This window comes from Glycine soja, chromosome 20 (genome assembly GCF_004193775.1).
Source record: "Glycine soja cultivar W05 chromosome 20, ASM419377v2, whole genome shotgun sequence".
NCBI classification, from domain to species: Eukaryota; Viridiplantae; Streptophyta; class Magnoliopsida; order Fabales; family Fabaceae; genus Glycine; species Glycine soja.
In genome coordinates, this window is record NC_041021.1 from 34,587,897 (window position 1) to 34,608,939 (window position 21,043).

The window sequence follows — 21,043 nt, forward strand, 5'->3', positions numbered from 1 at the left end:
GGAACCAAGTTACCTGCAGAGGACTTTCCACGCATACACAACACTAGCAAGAATAGCAGTTAACCAATCCAAGAGAAAAATGAATTCTGCACAACTAAATATTCACAAAAACAAAACAATGAATCAAATAATAAAGAATTAAATGCCTACAAACTGAACTCAACTTCCCAAATGGAAAGAAGTTCCCCGGCAAGAACGCCAAAAACTTGTTTACGCCCCGGTGTTACTTGTTATTATGGATGCGTAAATCTAACCGGCAAGTGTACCGAGTCGTGCAAGTAATAATAAAATGGTAAGAACCGAGTATCGATCTCACGGAACTTGTTTCATTTGGTGAACTCTCATTCAATCAATAGACATTTGTACAAAGAGTCAATAATCATGAATCAAACAAAGATGTATTCTACTCTAATGATTAATAATAGAAAATATGAGCAAGTGGGTGTTAAAATAGATAATTAAAAAGCGTTGGGTCCTCCTACTAAGTTACTTGGTACAATTAAGGGTTTTTCTCTATTTAAAGATGTTCATGTGTTCTATGCTGAGGATAAAATTCCCAAACATTGATGTCTCGCATGATTGGGCTAACTCTAATTAAACCTCATTCTTGGATGTCTCGTCGAACTTAGCTTAACTGAACAACATTAAGGTCACAACATAATAAAACTAAATTACCGCATCCGTGTCCAGACATACAATAACCTACTGAGATAGACTATGATGACTGTCTTACGAAGTTTGAAATTGCTTACTCATCATGGCCAATGTTTGTTGACTATGTCAAACAAACATGGTTGATTCCCTACAGAGAAAGATTTGTAAAAGCATCAACGAATAAGGTCATGCATCTAGGAAACACAACAACTAACGAGTATGAAAATTGTTAATGTATATTGGTTTTAATAAGAACACATTAATGGATAAAAATAATTGTTTGTGTTTTTCAAATGGAAGGTTGAGTCTGCACATTGGGCCTTAAAGAAACTACTGCATAATAACCTTGGAGATCCATGTAGTGTTTGGGAAGCCATGAACAACATGATCACTCTGCAACACACTAAAATAAAGGCATCTTTTGAGACAAGCACACATGTGGTCGAACATGTTTTTAAAGCTACCTTATACAAGAGACTAATTGGCATGATATCAAGATATGTGTTAAACCAGATTGCTGCTGAGTTTGAGCGAGTAAATTGTGTTGGCATTGACAGTTCTCGTTGTGGCTGTATTACATGGTCTCCCATGTGCATGTGAGCTATCTGGATATGTTGTTGGTAGCATACTACTTGACATAATCCATATGTTTTGGCGGAGGCTAAGTTTTTTAGACCAAGATTTATCTAAGCTCGAAGTCTGCATAATCGAAGAGATGAAATCCATGTCAAAGTGGTTTGAAGATCTTGATATATGTGACAAAGTGACTCTAAAGAGTAAACTTCAGAAAATTGCATACCCTGATCTTAATTCGATATGTGTTCCTCTTGAAAAGGTCAAAATAAAAGGTGCTCAAAAGAAACACATGACCAAATAAGAAAGATCAACCAAGCGTGATCTGTCTTACCAGAAGTATGTAGATGCATTACATTCATTGAAAAATAGCACATCCTTACTAAACAGTTTGCATCATCATCTGAACAAACAAAATCAAAGAGGAAGATGCCAATGTTGGATCAATTTCATTCATGCATACATGATTTCATTGAAAACATTGTCGATGTCAAAGCTAATGGTAATTGTGGATATCATGTAATTATTGCCTTATTAGTTTTAGGTGAAGATTCATGGTCTTTGGTTTATAATCATTTGCTAAAAGAACTTGGACAATGGTCTGATGCATATATAGACCTGCTTGATGGCATACATATATATGAGCAGTTAAAGCAGTCCCTACTTGTTGATGGATTGTCCATGGTATATAAATTTTTTGTTACACATTCATGTATAAATATTCTTTTAATAATATTGATTAAAATTGTTACGTGCAGGTAACCATGGATAAGTGGATGAATATTATTGATATGGGTTATATGATTGCATCAAGGTATAATGTCATCCTTGTTTTTCTTTCTCTCCAACAAAGCATGATGTTTTTCCCTCTTAAAAGTCAACCATCGAAAGATAGTTTTGTTCATCACATTATATATATTGGTCATGTGTATGTCAATCATTTTGTTCAGGTATAACAATAATAACAACATTCATTAATTTTTGGATTATAACATGTGTTATCAACATTTGAATGTGTACTTGTCATTGTAACATGTATTTCTAAGAAATGGTTGTCACATGCAGTCAATTGCTTTATTATGGTCAATACATTGTCATTATCAAGCAAAACAGTGGCCTACTCCTTATATTAGTCGAATGCACCAGTATACTAATTCCATGAGGTTGACGACACAACATGTTGATTTAGGAGAAGATTGAACATTTAATTATTGTTTATGTGTTAGTAACTTACATATTTTTAATTTCATGGATAATGCATATAACACTTTCTAATCATATTTGCATAATGCACAGAGTGTTTGTTTTCGATCAAACATAATAGTTAAATACAAAATAAACACATATGTTCATCATAGTCAACTACATAGCCAATGAATATAATACAAAATCATGATCCGAGTCCACCACGAGCTCTGTCTTATGTATCCCTCCTTCGTCTTAAGCAAACATAAACATTTTCTTGCTCAATGACAACCCTGACTAATGTTAAATAGTGCTCAATTATAGTGTATGCATAAGTTCTAGCAGTGACCATCCTCATATTTATCATGTGTTGCAAGCTTTCTGCTATCTTTTCGCTAGTGGACTACAACGTTAACAACAACGTCAAAATAATTACCTAAATTATATATAAAAAAAGTATATTAGTGGAATTGTAAATATATTATACCAATGCATGTCGAGGCATGTTTGCATCAAAAGTTGCAGCTATAGCTAATTGTGGCATAGCTGTTGTGTGAATGGGCAACACAGGTGGATTAGTATAATATATGTATCATCATGAACCATGGGTGAATGTCTAGGAGGCTCCCCAAGTTGTGGCGAACTCATGAATGGGTGAGATATCATATAAAACCACTCCATGTAGCCTGCTGCACACTGACCATGAAAACTACAAAACTCTTCAACCAGAGCAAGGTATTGAGAAAACTGAAGCCATCGAGATGGGTAGATGGAAACTTCTAGTTTCCTTGTGCCACCTCTCTACAAAAGCTGATAAAAGTCCCCTATCATTGTCTCCAATGAACATGTAATCAGAGAACTTAATTCGGTAGTAATCACTATGTCTTTAATCTCAGGTGCATGCCTTCCAAATTTCTCCACCTTCCTCCCACGAGAGGCCAACTTCAACTCAATACGTTCCTGAAAATAATTAAAATTATTTATGTAAATTAAAATGACATACTTATTTATATAAATTTTAATTAAACAAATAACTATCTCTCTTGCCCACACTTTGGATGCCACATGATAAGTATAATCCGTTAACACTGATGTATCTTGGGACCCACCTAGAAAATCATGTGAATCACCACCTACATCCTCCTTAATAGGATCTTGAGGCTCCTCATGAGGCTCATCGGCAGCATTGTCCACATTCGTAACATCCTCCACAATAACTACAGTTGCCCATTGTCTACATGCCGATGCTATCAGCCTCTGACGCTAAGGGATTTCTTCCTCATCACCACTAACTTGTCTACCTAAGACTCTTTCTAAAACTCTGCTTAAAGCTCAACGCAATCCTCTGGTTCTAACCATAATCTAAAAATTTTAATAATAATAACAATTGATGTCATCGTTCAAATAATAGTTGAGTTTCAAATTTCATAACAAAAATGTTTTCATTATGTTACTCAAAAACTAACTAAAAAAGTAACTAATAAATCTTCTAAAACCCTATTATATTATTAAATGTACTATATTTTAACAAATATAATAATTAAATTTAAATTAACTTTAAATGATTAATCTAGCAAACTAAAATATATCATCAAAATCAAACTACAATTTTATTTTAAATATTTCATAAATCAATGTATAAATTCATTTTCTAATTTTTTAAACTTCAAATCACTATTTCTAGCAAACTAAAATATATGATCAAAATCAAAGTATAATTTTATTTTTAATTTTTTATAAATTATTATTTAATTATTTTATAAATAACAATTTTAATACTTTTATATATTTATAAATGAATGAAGAAATTTATTTTTATATTTTTTATACTTCAAATAACTATTTATATAAATATTTAATAGTATTAATGTTATAATATTTATACAAATATATTAACAAAAAAAATTCTTATACAATATTACCTATTTTTGTTTAATTTTTTTAAAAAAATAAGTACATTATATAAATTTGGAATTTTTGTTATTTAATTATTTTATAAATAACTATTTTAATACTTTAAGTATTAAAATAGTTATTTATAAAATAATTAAATAACAACACAATTTTTTATGCATTAATTTTTAAATAAACAAAATGATTAAATAAATAAAATATTTAAAATTAACAAACATACGGATTGACAATCTATACACACTATATGGATTGACAATCCGTATGATCATAAGGTTGCAATTTTGCATGCTCCACATGGATTGTCAGTGCACATATGGTAAATAGAGTCCAAAAAATAAAAACTGACCGTCGACAAGACAACGCTATTCACGATGGTGGAGGAGAGGAGACTTGCGGGGGAGAAGAGACTTGTGGAGGAAGCACATAGGAGGAGAAGAGGTGTGAGGAGAAGAGGCAAAAATATGAAAATGTTGGGTGCACAGTAGCAGCTGGTGTATATCAACTTTTAAGTGAAGGTCAAATTTGGAATTTCACATAAAATGCTGGGTGTAGAAGAAAAAATGAATGGTGCAGGAAGAATATCCCTAGATTGAATGACCAATTTGGCTTTGATGGATCTATCTATTACTATTTCCAATTTGGGATTTAGAAGAGGAACAACTATTCTCACTATCATATTTACTATTGACACTACCAACCTTTGTGAAATTCCTCTTTTGCTCACACCAAATCCCTACACCCCTTCCTTTCTCCTTAGGTCCAAAACCATCTCCCCCACCCAAGCCCAAATGTAGAACTCTCGCGCTGCCACTCTCCCCTGCCACTATTCACGCTATCCATCCCTCTTCCTCGCACCCCTCCCTCCTCAAATCCACGCCCCAACACTTTTTCCTTTGTGCATCGCTCCGACCCTCTTCCACTTTCTTTTTCTCACTTATTCTTCCTCCCTATTCCTTTACGCAACTCACCCCACTACGGTCCAAGAGTTGCACCTCCCTATTCCCTTACTCGTTTTTGCTTGTAAACAAATCTAGGCAATGGCATGAATTTGGGGTTGGGACTTTGGATTTGGTTGTTGTTGAATCTATGTTTGTGTTTGTGATGGTGATTCGATGAGATTGGGATGGGGTGAATCGGTGTTGATGCTTAACCAACAACAAAAATATGATTTTGTTATTGTATATAATATACAACTGAATCATATTTTTGTTACACACATAGGGGTGTAAAATTTAGTGCAACAAAAATACGATTTCATTGTACATTGCTATATAATGGAATCATATTTCCGTTGCTTTATTTTTTCCACCCCTTAACTAACAATGAAAATACAATTCCGTTGTACACTGGTACAACGAAATTGTGTTTTCATTGTTATTTGTTTTTTTCACCCCCATATAGGTAACGAAAATATGATTTCATTGTGTTTTCATCCAAGAAGCAATTTTGGATTACAACTAAAAAGAACCCAGAAAGTAGTTCCAATAACAACTCCCTTTAGAAATGTTTGGGTCAAACTCGATCTAACCCGATTAAGACCCGACTTGAACGGGTTGGCCCAGTTGGATAACAAGTTCTATTTTTTTGAACCTGACTTCACCCATATCAATAATTTAATTTATTAGATATAAATTAATTGTTAAATACAAAACACATTACTAATTTTTAGCTCATAAAATTTATTAAATTATTAAATTAAACCACCCATGATTTTTTGAAGTTATTTTTATCTCTGCCTTGATTTTGTTTATATTTCCATATGCTAATATCAAACTTTATTTCTATCTAAAATAAAAATATCACATTAGCATTAAAATCATTAATTCTATTAGTCAAATATTTTTACAATTTGATCTTTTTTGAGTACATTTAGTTATTATATACTTTAAAAACTTTAGACCTCTTTATGATTGATTGGATACCATTTAGTCAAACTGGACCCATCAACACCCTATCCAAAACTATAGGGCTCCACCAACGTTAGTGTTATAATTGGAATCACATTTTTCTCCTAATTGACTTCACGTGACAAAAATAAAATACTAGGAAGAAGGCTCTCCCTGCGAGAACGCCAAAGCTGTGTTTACCGAGTTGATGCTGTTAGAAAATTAAAATAAAATAAAATAAATAAATAAGAAGAAAATGCAAAGCCTTGAATTAAATAACAAAATAATAATAGCAAAATAACTTTAATTGGCAGAACATGAATCAACAATGCACTATATCATACAATAAGCACAAAGAAAAAATAAATTAGAGGAAGAAATAATTAGCCTGAGTTGAAGTGCGCAAACGCTATCCTTAGAGAGAAGCCGCCTCCATTGCTGCACTGGTAGGAAAATTTGATTGCGCTCCTCTCCCAAGATACGACAACCCATTGGTTTTGATCGTGCGCAGTGAAAGGATCCCAACCTTCTAAAACACCAATGTTCTTGCTCTCAAAAATAAGTTTTTATAAGAGAAGGAAGAGAAAATTTTAGGGAGAAAGAAATCAAATTGTTGTTCTACTTGTATGTTTTCTAGAGAGGAGGAAAGAGATATATATAAGCATAGACCCCCTTATGCAACAACAAAAATCTAACCGTTGAAAACCAACTTACAAGTATCAAACCAAATATAACAAATTGCATTGACCCATTAAAACAAAATCTTAGAAAGATAGAAAATCTAATTTTAAGTAACAGATTTTAAAATAAATACTTTATTTTATAAAATGGAATTAATATAAGTAATATATATTTATAAATTTTAAATTATAAACAAATATTTACTAACATTCCCCCACATAATTTAAAATTTTAAAATATTTTTTTTAAAATAATTTGTATACAAACGTAAAAGAAAGAGCATGAGATATTGTATTTCAGTATAAGGAACCTTCCGGGTTTGAGCCTTATACCTAGTGTTTATGAACTTCCACCCGAAAAAAATGTAGTGACTTAATTGTCTTGAACTACACCTTCTTTAACCGGACTTTAGTACACAATCCCTACAATATTGACATTCATTTAGGTTCTAATAAGTGGTAGCGCGTTACACGGCCTTACGCATGTATCTTGTTTCGTGAGTGTCACTTAGAGATTAGCCCATATCTCACAGTGGCGACCCCACCACCACACTCACTAGGTGAATCCTCGAAGAGTGGTTTGTGACCCCTACCCCTACAACAATTGTCATCGGATTCATTAAGAGGTATTTTTTTTATACCAAAAATACACATATATAAATACCTCAACCTTAATATTGCCACAATTTATTATACACCTCGTCATAGGAATGAGAAACTGAACAACTCTGCAAAATTTTATTTTGGTGTACTTTAGTCAACAAACAATTTCTTTGTTACCCGTTGAACTCCATTCATGGGATCACCAATCACACTGAGATGGGTGTCCATTGTTGTAACTAAATAATGAGCTCTAGTCTCATTCCCCTCAACGACTCAAGTACTTGTTAACACGTCAACCCTTTTGTAAGCGGATCCGCAATATTATTTTCTAACCTGACAAAGTCAAGAGAAATGACACCATAAGAAATCAAATTTCTGATAGACTTATGTCTCACTCTTTAAGTGTCTTCTTTTTTCATTAAAATTTTTGCTAGTAACTTTAGATATAGAAACTTGACTATCACAATGCACTGAAATAAGAGGTATAAGCTTATTCAATAATGACAAATCACATAACAAATTTTTAAGAAACTCAGCCTCACTAGTAGCAATATCTAAATAAAGTAAATACATAATCACTTGTCGATTTTGTTTCATTAGAATCAAAAATCCAATTTTTATTAGTTTTAAGAGAACTCACTTCATCATTAACAACTTCTTTCCAAAAAGGTGCATCAATAGACCTCATGGCCTCACCATAAGTTTTAGGATCATCTTTAAGTAGAAAAGAGCAAAATTCATAATCAAAATCCCTAACTTTTTTAGATCTTTTACTCCTCCTAGGTTCAAAAACAAAGTCCTTATTAGCATTACTACAAGATGATAAATTAGAACAAGAAGTATCAAAAACAGATTTAGACAATTTATTTTTCAAAGGAAAAATATTTTCAAAGAAAGTGACATCTCTAGATTCCATAATAGTACCATTAGAAATTTCGGACACTTCTGAATTAACAAAACCAAGAATCTATAAGTAGTACTATGCAAAAAATACCCAACAAACAATTAACTATTTTTGGTCCAATTTTTCTTTTCTTATTAATAAGGATGTTAACCTTTATTAAACACCCACACACTTTAAGATACTTCGAATTTGGTTTTTTTTTCTCCATAGCTCATAAGGGTTTTTTTTTTCAATTTTTTTATAAGGTACTCTATTAAGAAAATATGACATGTGGAATATAAAGCTTCACCCAAGTGTTCATGTTATTGTTTTGTGTGTTGTATTTTCACATGTTTATTTTTTTTTATCAATGAGCTATATATAGAGAGACAATCAGTCACCAACATGTGACAACAAAATACTTACAGCAATAACAATAACGTTAAAGAATAGAAATTAAAAACCAAACAACAAACTTTTTAATTTTAAAGACTTGTAACGTTCACAAAGGAATTTGACCAAATAAAAGATAGTTTCCTAACATAAGAATGTAAGTAGTGAGATGCTTTTAGTTTATCACTGAAACTAATTCTAAAAGCATTTTATCTTTAACAAACATAATTGATAAAGAAAATATATTTTAATTTTAAATTCCAAATTTATAAGAAAATATTTTCCAGCAATCACCCACTAATTTAAAATTTAAAGAAATGAAATAATATAATAAAACATTTTTAATGGAGCATAATACATTGCGTTTTCATCCATTAATTTTTTAGACTTACTAGAAAGGGACTCAATCATATTCATGACAAATATTTTGATAAAACAGAATGCTACTGCACAAAAGACTATGTAAGAAGAAAGTAGTTTTTTTCTCTAAAACTGTTAGAAAATTAAAATAAAATAAAAGAAATAAATAAGAAAAAAATGCAAAGCCTTTAATTAAATAACAAATAACAGTAACAAAATAACTTTAATTGACAAAACATGAATCAACAGTGCACTATATCATGCAATAAAACAAAGAAAATATAAATTAGGGGAATAAATAATTAGCCTGGGTTGAAGCGCGCAAACACTATCCTTAGAGAGAAAACGCTCTACTGCACTAGTAGGAAAATTTGATTGCACTCCTCGCCCAAGATAGGACAACCCGTTGGTTCTGATCGTGTGTAGCGAAAGGATCCCCCAACCTTCTGAATACCAATGCTCTTGCTCTCAAAAATAAGTTTTTATAAGAGAAGGAATAAAAAAATTTAGGGAGAAAGAAATCAAATTGTTGTTTTGCTTGTGTGTTTTCTAGAAAGGAGGAAATAAATATGTATAGACATAGACTCTCTTATGCAACAACAAAAATCTGACCGTTGGAAACCAACTTACCGGTGCCAAAACAAACGTAACAAATTACATTGACCTATTAAAACAAAATTTTAGAAAAATAAAAAATCTAATTTTACGTAATAGATTCTAAAATAAATATTTTATTTTATAAAATAGAATTAATATAAATAATATATATTTATAAATTTTAAACTATAAAACAAATATTTACTAACAGATGCACAATATTGGAAAGGAGATTATGTTGGGGTTTTTCTTTACCCAAGGGAGGTGCATTAGTAACAGGAGAGGTTAAATAACACGAGTCTAATAATAAAAAAAGAAGCCCAATGGGTTCTCCAAAAAAAACCGGAATCATATCCCAAACTCCTTCCTCCCTCTGGGTCTTGAGGTACAAAACCCTAATTACCGCTTCGAGCTCTGTCATTGTCTCAAGTTCCAGGTTTCAGCGATTTCGATCTCGCATAGCATTCTGCAATGGCCGTGAGTACCTTCTTCTTGCACTACCCGAACTTAATTATCTTCCATTTTATTTCATTCACTTAATCATCTTGGCAGCAACGTATAAGCCTGTTTACTATGCTGATATTGGTGTTGCCACGTATTTTTTATGTGGGGTGGGGGGGGGGGGGGGTGTTCATTTACTGGAATTATGTGGTACATTAGTATTTAATTAGCAGTATCGGGGTGTGGGGATATGTTTCAGCAAGACCAGATTCGTGTTCTTGGTGCAGGTTTTGGTTTTCTGATTTAAAGGTCTCTTAGCGCAGGGGTAATTAGTATTTATGCCTCCTTTGGTATTAATACTCATTAGCCTAATTGCTTGGTTATTGGGAGACCTGGATACTTTGTATTTTGTTATTTTTGGTAAAAAAGCTGAGCGATTTCAATGCTCACATTGAGTGTAGAAGGTCACACAATGTGATTAATTGTGCCTTATTTTTCAATTTATTCTGGTCTTCCTGTTTTTGCAGACTATTCCAGTTAACCCCAAGCCTTTCTTGAACAATTTGACTGGGAAGCCCGTAATTGTGAAACTCAAGTGGGGAATGGAGTACAAGGGTATGACTATGATGCTTTGTAATGAGTCAATTGTTCTACTGTTATTTCCCTGTTACACTTTCATTTCAGTGTTTAATCGTTAGCTTGTGCATGATTTTTTTTTTTATCATGTATTCACTGTGTTATTTTATTTTTCAGGCTATCTCGTTTCCGTTGATTCCTACATGAACTTGCAGGTTATATATCTAAATTAATTTTTAGGTGTTTGTTCCGTATATGAATGATCATTGACTTGGGGCTCTGGGCTTATGGTTTTAATATCTGTGAATATCTCTGTAGCTGGCCAACACTGAAGAGTACATTGAGGGACAGTTTACTGGAAATTTGGGAGAGATTTTAATCAGGTAAATTCCACATCAACTATTCTATTTGTTAGTAGTGGTTTTTTATGTTTTGATAAGGCATAGGAGGTTTTAAAATCTAATCCAAGCCTTTAAGTCAGAAAGAAAAAACTGAACCAATAAAATCTTCAATAACAAAATCCCCTAAAACCCTAAAGTTCGAATCTGTTTTCATATTCCATTTTTTAAATTGAACCCAACCATACCCCTTGTATTATTATGATTGTTGTCGTATTTTTATTGTTCCACCGCAAATAAAATCAAGTGACCATCCCTTATAGAAAAGACCATTAGTATCACTGCTTAAGATGCTTGAAGCCTTTTTCGTCTTTTAGGTACTAAAAGATTAAATCACACCATTACTTGAGATAAGCAAACTCATTTTATTACAATCAATTGTTGTTGTATATTTTAGTGACTTAGAAATCAAACTAGTTACTGAAGTAGCTAGTTCTTTTAAGAAAATATGCAAACCATTTGCTTGAAGGGAAAAAAATATACAAGTTAAATTGTGCTATTTGAAAAATGTTGAAGTGTTAAAGAAATATTTTAAATGGCAATAGTCAAGAAACTGAATCATCCAATCTAGTTCAATTTGCTTTTAATCGGATTGGATAGTAGTATATTCAATCTTTTTCAAATCAGTTTGCAGTTTAAATTCTCATTATAGTTTTCACTATGTTTTCACATTGTTGTGAACACTTGAAACTAGAATTTATAATCATTTTTTTCACTCGGTTTTGTAACATATTTTGGGAGGTAGAAGATATCATGGTATATGGTTTCTGAATCGTGTTGTTTAAATTGAAAAGAGTGATTTGAAGTTGGTTTATATTGCTTACACCACCTAAATATTATTGCCAATGCCGATTGATGTCCTATCTGTAATCCTTGTATATGTGTCATGTTGTATATAAATTTTTTATTATAATGCTACAACATTTTGTTGTTTTTTGTACTTCTGAACATGATATAAAATCCAATACAACAAGAAAGCTAATATATGCATTTCCTCCTTTGAGCTGACTTTGTATAATTTATTTCTTCTAATTAAGATTTATTTCACTTTGACTTACTTTGAGAGTCATATCTTAAATATCTTATTTCATTGTCTGTGACTTCGTATTTCTAGATGTAACAATGTTCTCTACCTTCGAGGAGTACCGGAGGATGAGGAAATCGAAGATGTTGCAGAAGACTAGATAGTGATAAAAGCTGCTAATGGCTATGACATAAAATGAACTCGAATTTTCTACTGTTTTTGTATCTTAACTTAAATGTAGGTTTTTTTGTAGTTATGTGTAGAGATTTGAAATGATGCACTCGCTTGTGTATAGGGTGCCTATGTTCAAGTTGTCTGTTATTTTATTTTCATGCTTCTGAATATGTTATTTCTCTGTTTATGTAATAATCAATATCATTTGAACACATCGATAAGTCGTCCTTAATCATACTCCTATTATTTGAGTGTTTTCAGAAGAAATCAAGCCCTGGTATGGAGAAAAATACTGATAGATATTCACATACCTCAGGTGATTCTAAGTAAATCTTTTAGAGTATGTTTGGATGGAATATTTAAAACAGGAAAAGTAATTTAAACAGGAATTTAAAATTCTTTAAGATAAAATTTGGTGTTTGGATATTTTATTTGAAATTTTTTAAAATTTAAGAAATTTTAAACAAAAATTTCATTTTACTAAAATTAAGGAATTTTAATTCCCGACTAAAAAGGAGAGAATTTGAAAATTCTTGCTACTCTCTTGCTCCTCCGACCCTTCCTCACTCTTGCTGGACCGTCCCTCACACTCTCGCTCGACCCTCCCTCACTATCACTTTGGCAGTTCGGTTGCTCTCTCTAGTTTGTTGATTTCTCATCTTTGCTTTCTTCTTCTCTAATCTAGGGTTTCTTGATTCAGATTTTGTCATTGGTTTGCGTTTTTTATTTTGTTTCTTAATCTTGATTTCAATTCATTGATTGTGTTTTTGATTTGTGTTTTGTTCTTGTTATTGTCTCTTTGGTGTAATAACATGGTTTAGATTCAAAATATTAACACAATGCTCCCCCCTGTTGGTGGAGGATCAGGCGTCACTGCGCTAGATTCATGCAATCATTTTGTGGTGTGGATGTGTCAAAATTAGTTGTCCAATTTTTTAAATGAAAAAAATTTAATTTCTTTATCCAAACACAAAATTTTAAAAATAAAAGAATTTCAATTGAAGTATTTAAAATTTTTAAAATTTAAATTTTTTTAGAATTTTAAATTATCTCATCCAAACATATTCTTAATGCATTGTGGTTTTCATATATTTTAAATAAGGGTGAGATCGAGACTAACATTTCTACAATGCACTATTGCTAGTTTTTCATCTCTTTTCATTTTTCTTTCATTTGTATCAAACAATTCCACTTTCATCTCTCATTCTATCTCTCTTTCATCTATAAACAATCTCACTTTCTCTACATTTCACTTCTTACAACCATCCTTTTTCATTCCTTTTCATCCACCTCTTCCTAACACAATGTTAATCGTTTTCCTTTTAGGATCAGTATTCCTTGAAAATTAGTTAAAAGTACAGAGTTACAAAATGAATGTAGACATTGTAAATTCAATACAAGGAATCGAAGGACAGTACATTTTTCAAAAGATTAGGAGTAAATTACTCCATTCGTTTATTTTGTACCGTTTACATAAAACTTATAATGCAAAGACTTGGTACAAAAATTTTCACTTTTTAGTGAAAATCTTATACCCGAACTTGAAATGATTAAAAATGTTTTTTTCTTCTTAAATTTAAGTTACTTACAATTTTTTTTAGGATAAATTATATTTTTAATTGTTAAACTTTTATCAACTTTGTTTTAGGATAAACTATATTTTTAGTTCTTAAACTTTTATTAACTTTTTTTTTACTTCTTAAACTTTTATTTGATCATTTATTAACTTTTGTTTTTACTTCTTAAACTTTTAATTGATCAGTCTTATCTTAAACTATTTTTCCGTTTTGTTTTTAATTTTTCTCTGCAATCAAGTTTCTCCGTTACAGTGACGTGGCAGATACATTTTGTGATTAACTTTTTTTTAGCAACTAAATATCATCAGAAATTGTTTGCCTAGAGTATTTAATGGGTATTAAACAATTTCCGGTGATTTTAAAAAGCTAGAAAATGCCTTATTTTATAAAACCAAATACAATCCAATCACGAAACAATTCTCTTTTCTTCATTATTGGTTTACGTACTCAAAGAAACTAAAACGACATAACAATTGAAATCGTATTAGTTTCATCCAAACAAAACAGAGAAAAAAGAATCTGCACAAGCCATATCCAAAGAAGCAAACACGTATATGATTGGAAGTAAAAAGATGAATGCGCACACCTTCATGGGGAGGTGGGCGTTTGGTCGGCGACATTGTCAGTGTTTTGGGCATCGGGGTTCTTAAGACAAATTAGGTGAATCTTTTTGTTTTATTGTTTTAATTGAAACTTTTGGTTACTTGTTTTTTTTAGATGTAGATGTAATTTTGTATTCGGTTTTTATGTATTATAGAATTATGATCGAATGTGATAATTTTTTTTTATTGTTTTTCAGCTATGAGGGGTGATGTGGTTGGAGATGCAGAAGAAATTCAAAATGGATATGAATATGAAGATAGAGTTGGAAGAGAAGAAGTATGAGAAAATGGTGATGCAGATTCAGAGGCATACGATGAGGATGATGCATAAGACTATGGATTCTATAATGAAGACGCTGAAGGAGAAGAAAAAGAAGAAGTTGAAGATGCAGATGATATTCAAATTGACGTTGAAGATGGAGATGTTAGAGGTTCTACAGAAAATGCTGGGGATGATGGCATAGTTATTGATGATGTTACAGACATCTTGAAGTTTGACATGGAAAATTTGAGCATGGACGATCTTAGGAGGTTAGATTTGTCTTGATTTGGAAGTTGGCTATTTATTTTATTACTAGTATGCTAGAATTAGTGGTTTTTCTGTTTGCAAAAGTCATGTAGTTAGAGACAAGAAAGGTGAACTTTTGCAATAGACTTTTGTGTGCTCCAGAGTTGGTTTTAAGCAAAAGAACGGTTTGAATCCAAACTGTAGAAAGCACAGATCGAAGAACGGAACAAGGTGTGGTTGTGATGCAATGTGTCGTGTTTATGTGAATATACACAATGGGCGGTGGTATGTGTCGAAGTTGAATTTTGATCACAATCGTGGAGCGTTGGGTGTTAATTTTTCAGCGTTGCTAGCTGCTCATGGAAAAATGAGTGCAACTGATATATTGCAAATTGATAATTTTTGAAATGTTGACATTAGACCTCCACTCATTTATGTAGCATTTGTGAACTCGGCTGGAGGATTTGAGAAGGAGGATTTGTAATAAAAGATATTTACAATCAATCAAGCGGGCAGAGGTGGGAGCAATCAACTGATGTGAGTGGAGCTTTCAGTTTCTTTCGGGAGTTGGGTTCGAAAGGCCCATTACTTTATGTATCTCACACAGTTGATGACGAAGTGAGGCTGCAACATTAATTTTGGGCGGACAGGGAGAGTATTATGAGCTATCAAGTGTTTGGGGATGTTTTGGCATTTGATGCAACTTGTAAGAAAAATAAGGACCTATGTCTCGTTGTTGTTTTTTTGAGTGTCAACCATCATAATCAAACTGCCATTTTTGTTGCCCAAATTGTAATGAATGAGACCAAACAAACATATGTGTGGTTGTTGGAACAGTTTTGGACTCAATGAATGGAAAGACCCCTTGTTCGGTGATAACTGACGTTGATCTTACAATGAGAAATGTAATTAGAAGAGTGTTTCCCAACGTGCATCGTAGGCTGTGTGCATGGCATTTGCTTCGTAATGCACAAAGTAATGTCAAAAAATGTGAAATGATGCTATATTTGAAAAGATGTATGTTGGGAGAAATTGAGGATGATGAATTTGATAGAGTTTGGAGTGAAATGGTGGAGAAATTTGGTTTGGAGAACAACAATTGGCTGAAGGAGTTTTAAGACAAAAGAAGCATGTAGTCTCCCCCTCATATCCGGGGAAATTTCTTTGCAGGTATACACACTACTTCTTGCTGTGAAGCATTTCATAGCCATCTTGTAAAGTATTGTCATTCACAGGTTAATCTGACAGACTTTGTCCAACAATTTCACATGTGCCTCACATATTTGCGTTTTAGAGAATTTGAGGCTAATTTCTATTCTAATAATGGTGAGCCTGAGTTTGAAACCAATTATCATTCTTTGGAGACATTTGCAGTAAAGCACATGACTAAGGAAATGTTTTTGCTATTTGCACCTTATCTGAATAGAGCATCATTCATAAGGGTTGTTGATTGCCATGAAACCTCAATGCTATCTATTTTTACTGTTCTCAAATATTCTACAAGTATAATGTGGCAGGTTTCCTATTGTGCATCAAAAACTCAATTCAAATGTTCTTGTACGAGGATGGAGTCAATTGGATTGCCATATGAGCATATATTGGCTGCAATACTTCATTTACACTTTTCTGAAGTACCAAAGTCTTTGATGCTGGATAGGTGGTCAAAACATGCAAAAGAAGGAATTGTTAGATGTTATGCTCATGGCTCAAACTATTGGAATTTGGATTCGATGGCTAAATACGTGACTTTAGTGCAAATATCTAGACAGGTGTGTGATTTTGCGCATCGTGACCAAGAAGACTATGATCATTTCATGAATTTACTTGGCTGTCAACTAAATAGGATGAAGGTTAAGTATAGTGCAGTACTAGCGGTAGAAACAGATGTCAACCCATAACCTAAAAATGATATCGAAGAAGTACTTGACCTACCTGTTGTTAGACCGAAAGGATCGATGTGGGTCAAGCAAGAAGACTCGATCTGGAAGATCTCGTAAGGTGTAGACATGTAGCAGGTGTGGTGGAAATGGACATAACAAGAGATCATGCGGTAGCAGTAATCAACATTATACTGGTGATGGCAATCCGGATGGGGTTATTCCCCTAGTCAGGAGAGCAATGTTGTTCATGAATTTGACCTGAACCCCAACAATGGGTCAGTATGTGGTGTTTTGACATGATTAAATTTACAACAGTTGCCTATTTCTTATGTTGTGTATGATTATTAAAATAAATGTTTCTGTTGTAGTGAACATGGAGGGCATAATGCCATTGTCAGGAGGAGGCATGGAGACATTTAGTGAAGGATTTTGCATAATTTGTTGACAATGAAGTTTATGGGTTCATTTGTTGTTTCAGTGTTGTCATTTGCTTTAAGTGACACTTTGTTTTGTGATAATTGTAGAATATTTGACCTTGTGGTGGTGAACCTTGGCTGACTTGTTTTAGTTTAATTATGTGTCTTGATTACTCTAGAGCAATTGACTTTGTCATATGGTAACATTGACACTTTGTTTTGTGATTAGGTGTTTATCATTGAAATATATTGTTAGTAATAAAAGAACAACCAGCAAGCGCACGTGTCGGCCCCTAGTTTTTTTTGCTATTTTTTATTTCTCCTGTTGGCTTCCTTGTTGGATCAAGTGACCTCATAATAATTAAGAGAGGATTAAATTAATTATTAATGAACCTTTACTAATTAAAACTTATCCTTCTTAATGTTACTAGATTCAATTATGTTTTTACTAGAAAGTAAAGAACAAAAATAGAAACTTTAACCAAAAGTAAAAGCGATAATTAAAGTGTACAACGGAAATTAAAGAGTATAGGGAAGAAGAAGACAAACACAAGAATTTATACTGGTTCGGCAACAACCCGTGCCTACATCCAGTCCCCGAGCGACCTGCGGTCCTTGAGATTTCTTTTCAACCTTGTAAAATCCTTTACAAGCAAAGATCCACAAGGGATGTACCCTCCCTTGTTCTCTTTAAACAACAAAGTGGATGTACCCTCTACTTGAACTGATCCACAAGAGATGTACCCTCTCTTGTTCTCAGTCACAACAACCCAAGTAGATGTACCCTCTACTTGTACCACAAAGGATGTACCCTCCAATGTGTTAAGACAAAGTTCTTAGACGGTTAGTCCTTTGAAACTTTGTGAAGGGGAAACAAAAGATATCTCAGGCGGTTAGTCCTTTGAAATCTTTTGTTTATGGAAAAGGAAAGAATCAAAAGAATTCTCAGACTGTGTCGTTTTGAATTCTTTGACAAGGGAGAAAGGAGACACAAAAGAATTCAGGTGGTTAGTCCTTTGTTCTTTTGGAAAAGCGAGAAGAGAGACACAAAAAAAATTCAGACGGTTAGTCCTTGGCGAATTCTTTTTGGCAAAGAGAGAAGAGAATGAAAAATATATAGCACACTCTTGTTTTCAAGGTTTGGAAACCAGAAAACTTTAGAAAGCTTTTGGCAAAGGAAGAAGAAGAAGAAGTTCAAGAAGATGTTCAAAGATATTCAAAGGTTGTAAAAGAATATATGAAAAAGTTGTAATAATAATTGTTCTTCAAATGCAAGTCAAGGTCTTGTTTTTATAGACTCTTCATGTCTGGTCAAGAAAACCATTAGAAGAGTTATAACCTTTAGAAAAATCTGAAAACCATTTGAAGAGTTATATCTCTTGATTTTTATTCAAAACTTGTTACTGGTAATCGATTACCAAAACCATGTAATCAATTACACAAAGCTTTTTATGAAAGGATATGACTCTTCACAATTGATTTTGAATTTCAACGTTCAGATACACTGGTAATCGATTACCAATATCTTGAAATTGATTACACCATTTTGAAATCAATTGGAACGTTGCAATTTCAGTTGAAAACTTTTGAAATCAAACTTTGCCACTGGTAATCGATTACAGGAAACTGGTAACTGATTACCAGAGAGTAAAAACTCTGGTAACTTAGAAAATTTTGAGAAAAACTCTTTTAAAAAACAAAATTGTGCTATGTTTGTTTTTTTTGAAAAATCTTTTCAATACTTCCCTTGTGAAGTCTTCTTGATTTCTTCTCTTGAATCTTGAATTCATCTTCTCTTGAATCTTGGAATCAAACTTCTCTTGATTTTTGAATCTTCTTGATTTCTTCTCATGAAACTTGAAATTAAACTTGATCTTGAATTTGTTGACTGAATCTTGAAATCATTCTTTGGGCTTTTTGTCATCATCTTTGTCATTATCAAATTACTTGAATCACTTGATTCATCATCATGATGCTTGCTTCTACATTCCTTGCTTTGCTTCCATTCTTTTTCAACTCCTTCCACCATTTTGTGCTAATCCTTCGAATTTTTCGCAATTTGAAATGCATAGGCCAGTCTCCTACGACGCTAGGTAGCAAACCTGGGAGGTCACATCGCCCATTCTGAACTTCATCTACGTGCGCTCATCTTCCTCCTTTGCTTTTTTCATTCATTTCATGGTTTGTTTAAAATTCCAATTTGAAATCTCATAGTTTTCTTCTCACTAGGTTCCAGAGCTACGAGGTGACCTGAGGCTTCTACCACATGTTTAAAATTCCAATTTGAAATCTCACAGCTTCATCTATGCGTGCTCATCTTCCTCCTCTGGTTCTACCACATTTCTTCTCAAAGGTTGTTGAACGGTGGTTGCTCAACAAGGTTACGACGCTTATTTTTTAGTTGCTGTGTGTTTACTATATTACCGCCATACCAACTGTAGTAACATTTGGTTTATTGTGCATTTTCGTTTTATGTTGTAGGAAGCTTCTACCATTGTCACGTTAACAACTCATCTTGCTTTGTAAGTGTGTATTGCTCTGTATATGTCTTCATTTAGCCTAATGAATGTTTAATGTCTTTATGACAATCATGTTTTGGATATTTGGAATTTTTGCAGTTTGTGTTGAAAGTTTAATGGCAACTGGTATGGATTTCTAGCAGTTTCTTTAAGTTGTGGTTTTTCGATTTTCATCCATATTCTATTTGGAATAACTGTAATTTGTGTATTTTTGTAGCAATGTTTTGAAGGTTGACCTCGATAGCTGAAATAGATGACAAAAAGGAAACTTGGAAGATTGCTGTTTGAGTGATTAACATGTGGACCATACCAAGATCGCCTAAGTCTATTGTTGATCTAATTTTAGTTGACAAGAAGGTCAGGTTAACTGATTTTTGTCAGATATGTTGTATGTATTGGTTGTTGATTATTGTTTATAGCAAATCTTTTAAAAAATAGCACTGCTCATGTTGATTGTCCATGGTGATAAAATTCTAGCACAAATGAGGAATGTTGATGTTCAACTTAACAATGTTATTTTTGATGTTGGTCACACATATGTTATTCAAAACTTTGAAGTTGAAAAGAATAGTGGTCATCATAAAGCAACACACCATGGATTTAAAATAAATTTTGTAAAAGCAACTAAAGTCACACCTCACGAAATACCAGAAATACCTAAAACAATGTACAACTTCACAATGTTTGATGACATTGTAAGTAACTCAATCAACATTGACTTTTTAATAGGTACGTTTTTTTAAATATGTGCTTATTGAACAACTTTAAATGTTAGTGTCGTTGGTGTCTCTAATGATGGGTTTTGTGTGAAGATGTTATTGGTGAGGTTGTTGAGATTGGGCAGTGGAATCTGTAGGACAAGCCAAAGAAAGTTGTATTTACTATGAAGGATGAATGATATTCATTATTATTTACAAAAATAGAAACCTGAGTCAGTTTGAAATGTTAGCTGCATGAATAATTCATTTTTAATGTTACACAGTGGAAGTATCATGAGTTATACTTTGTGGGAGTCACTGACTCTAGAGTTTAAGGATTATTTTGATAGGCATTTTTCTGGTCCTGTGGTGTTGCTCAGTCTGACTAAAATCAAAGAAGCAAAAGGTTGTTGTTTCATTGTAAGTGTTTTTTTTGTAAATATACATTTGATCGTGTCTCTGTCACTTGTAATAGTGTCAGGAAATCCATGCAACTTAAAAA

General features: G+C 32.7%; 1 protein-coding gene and 1 long non-coding RNA gene across 2 annotated transcripts; both read left to right on the plus strand.

Moving 5' to 3' along the window:
* Window positions 1-10,046: 10,046 nt before the first annotated feature.
* On the plus strand, window positions 10,047-12,584 carry LOC114402337 (probable small nuclear ribonucleoprotein F). Its single transcript, XM_028364854.1, has 5 exons — window positions 10,047-10,205; window positions 10,697-10,784; window positions 10,923-10,960; window positions 11,064-11,128; window positions 12,258-12,584. The coding sequence occupies exons 1-5, from the start codon at window positions 10,200-10,202 to the stop codon at window positions 12,325-12,327; spliced, it is 267 nt and encodes an 88-aa protein (XP_028220655.1). The 5' UTR covers window positions 10,047-10,199; the 3' UTR covers window positions 12,328-12,584.
* Window positions 12,585-14,392: 1,808 nt separating this feature from the next.
* On the plus strand, window positions 14,393-17,529 carry LOC114403000. Its single transcript, XR_003664565.1, has 3 exons — window positions 14,393-14,578; window positions 14,718-17,183; window positions 17,277-17,529. It is a non-coding gene; the product is annotated as an uncharacterized LOC114403000 (long non-coding RNA).
* The last annotated feature ends 3,514 nt before the right edge of the window (window positions 17,530-21,043 follow it).

Excerpts from the sequence above, each read along its gene's own strand:
- LOC114402337 (XM_028364854.1), top strand. Across the intron at positions 10,961-11,063 it reads ATTCCTACATGAACTTGCAG|CTGGCCAACACTGAAGAGTA; the intron begins GTTATATATCTA and ends ATATCTCTGTAG. Across the intron at positions 11,129-12,257 it reads TTGGGAGAGATTTTAATCAG|ATGTAACAATGTTCTCTACC; the intron begins GTAAATTCCACA and ends TCGTATTTCTAG.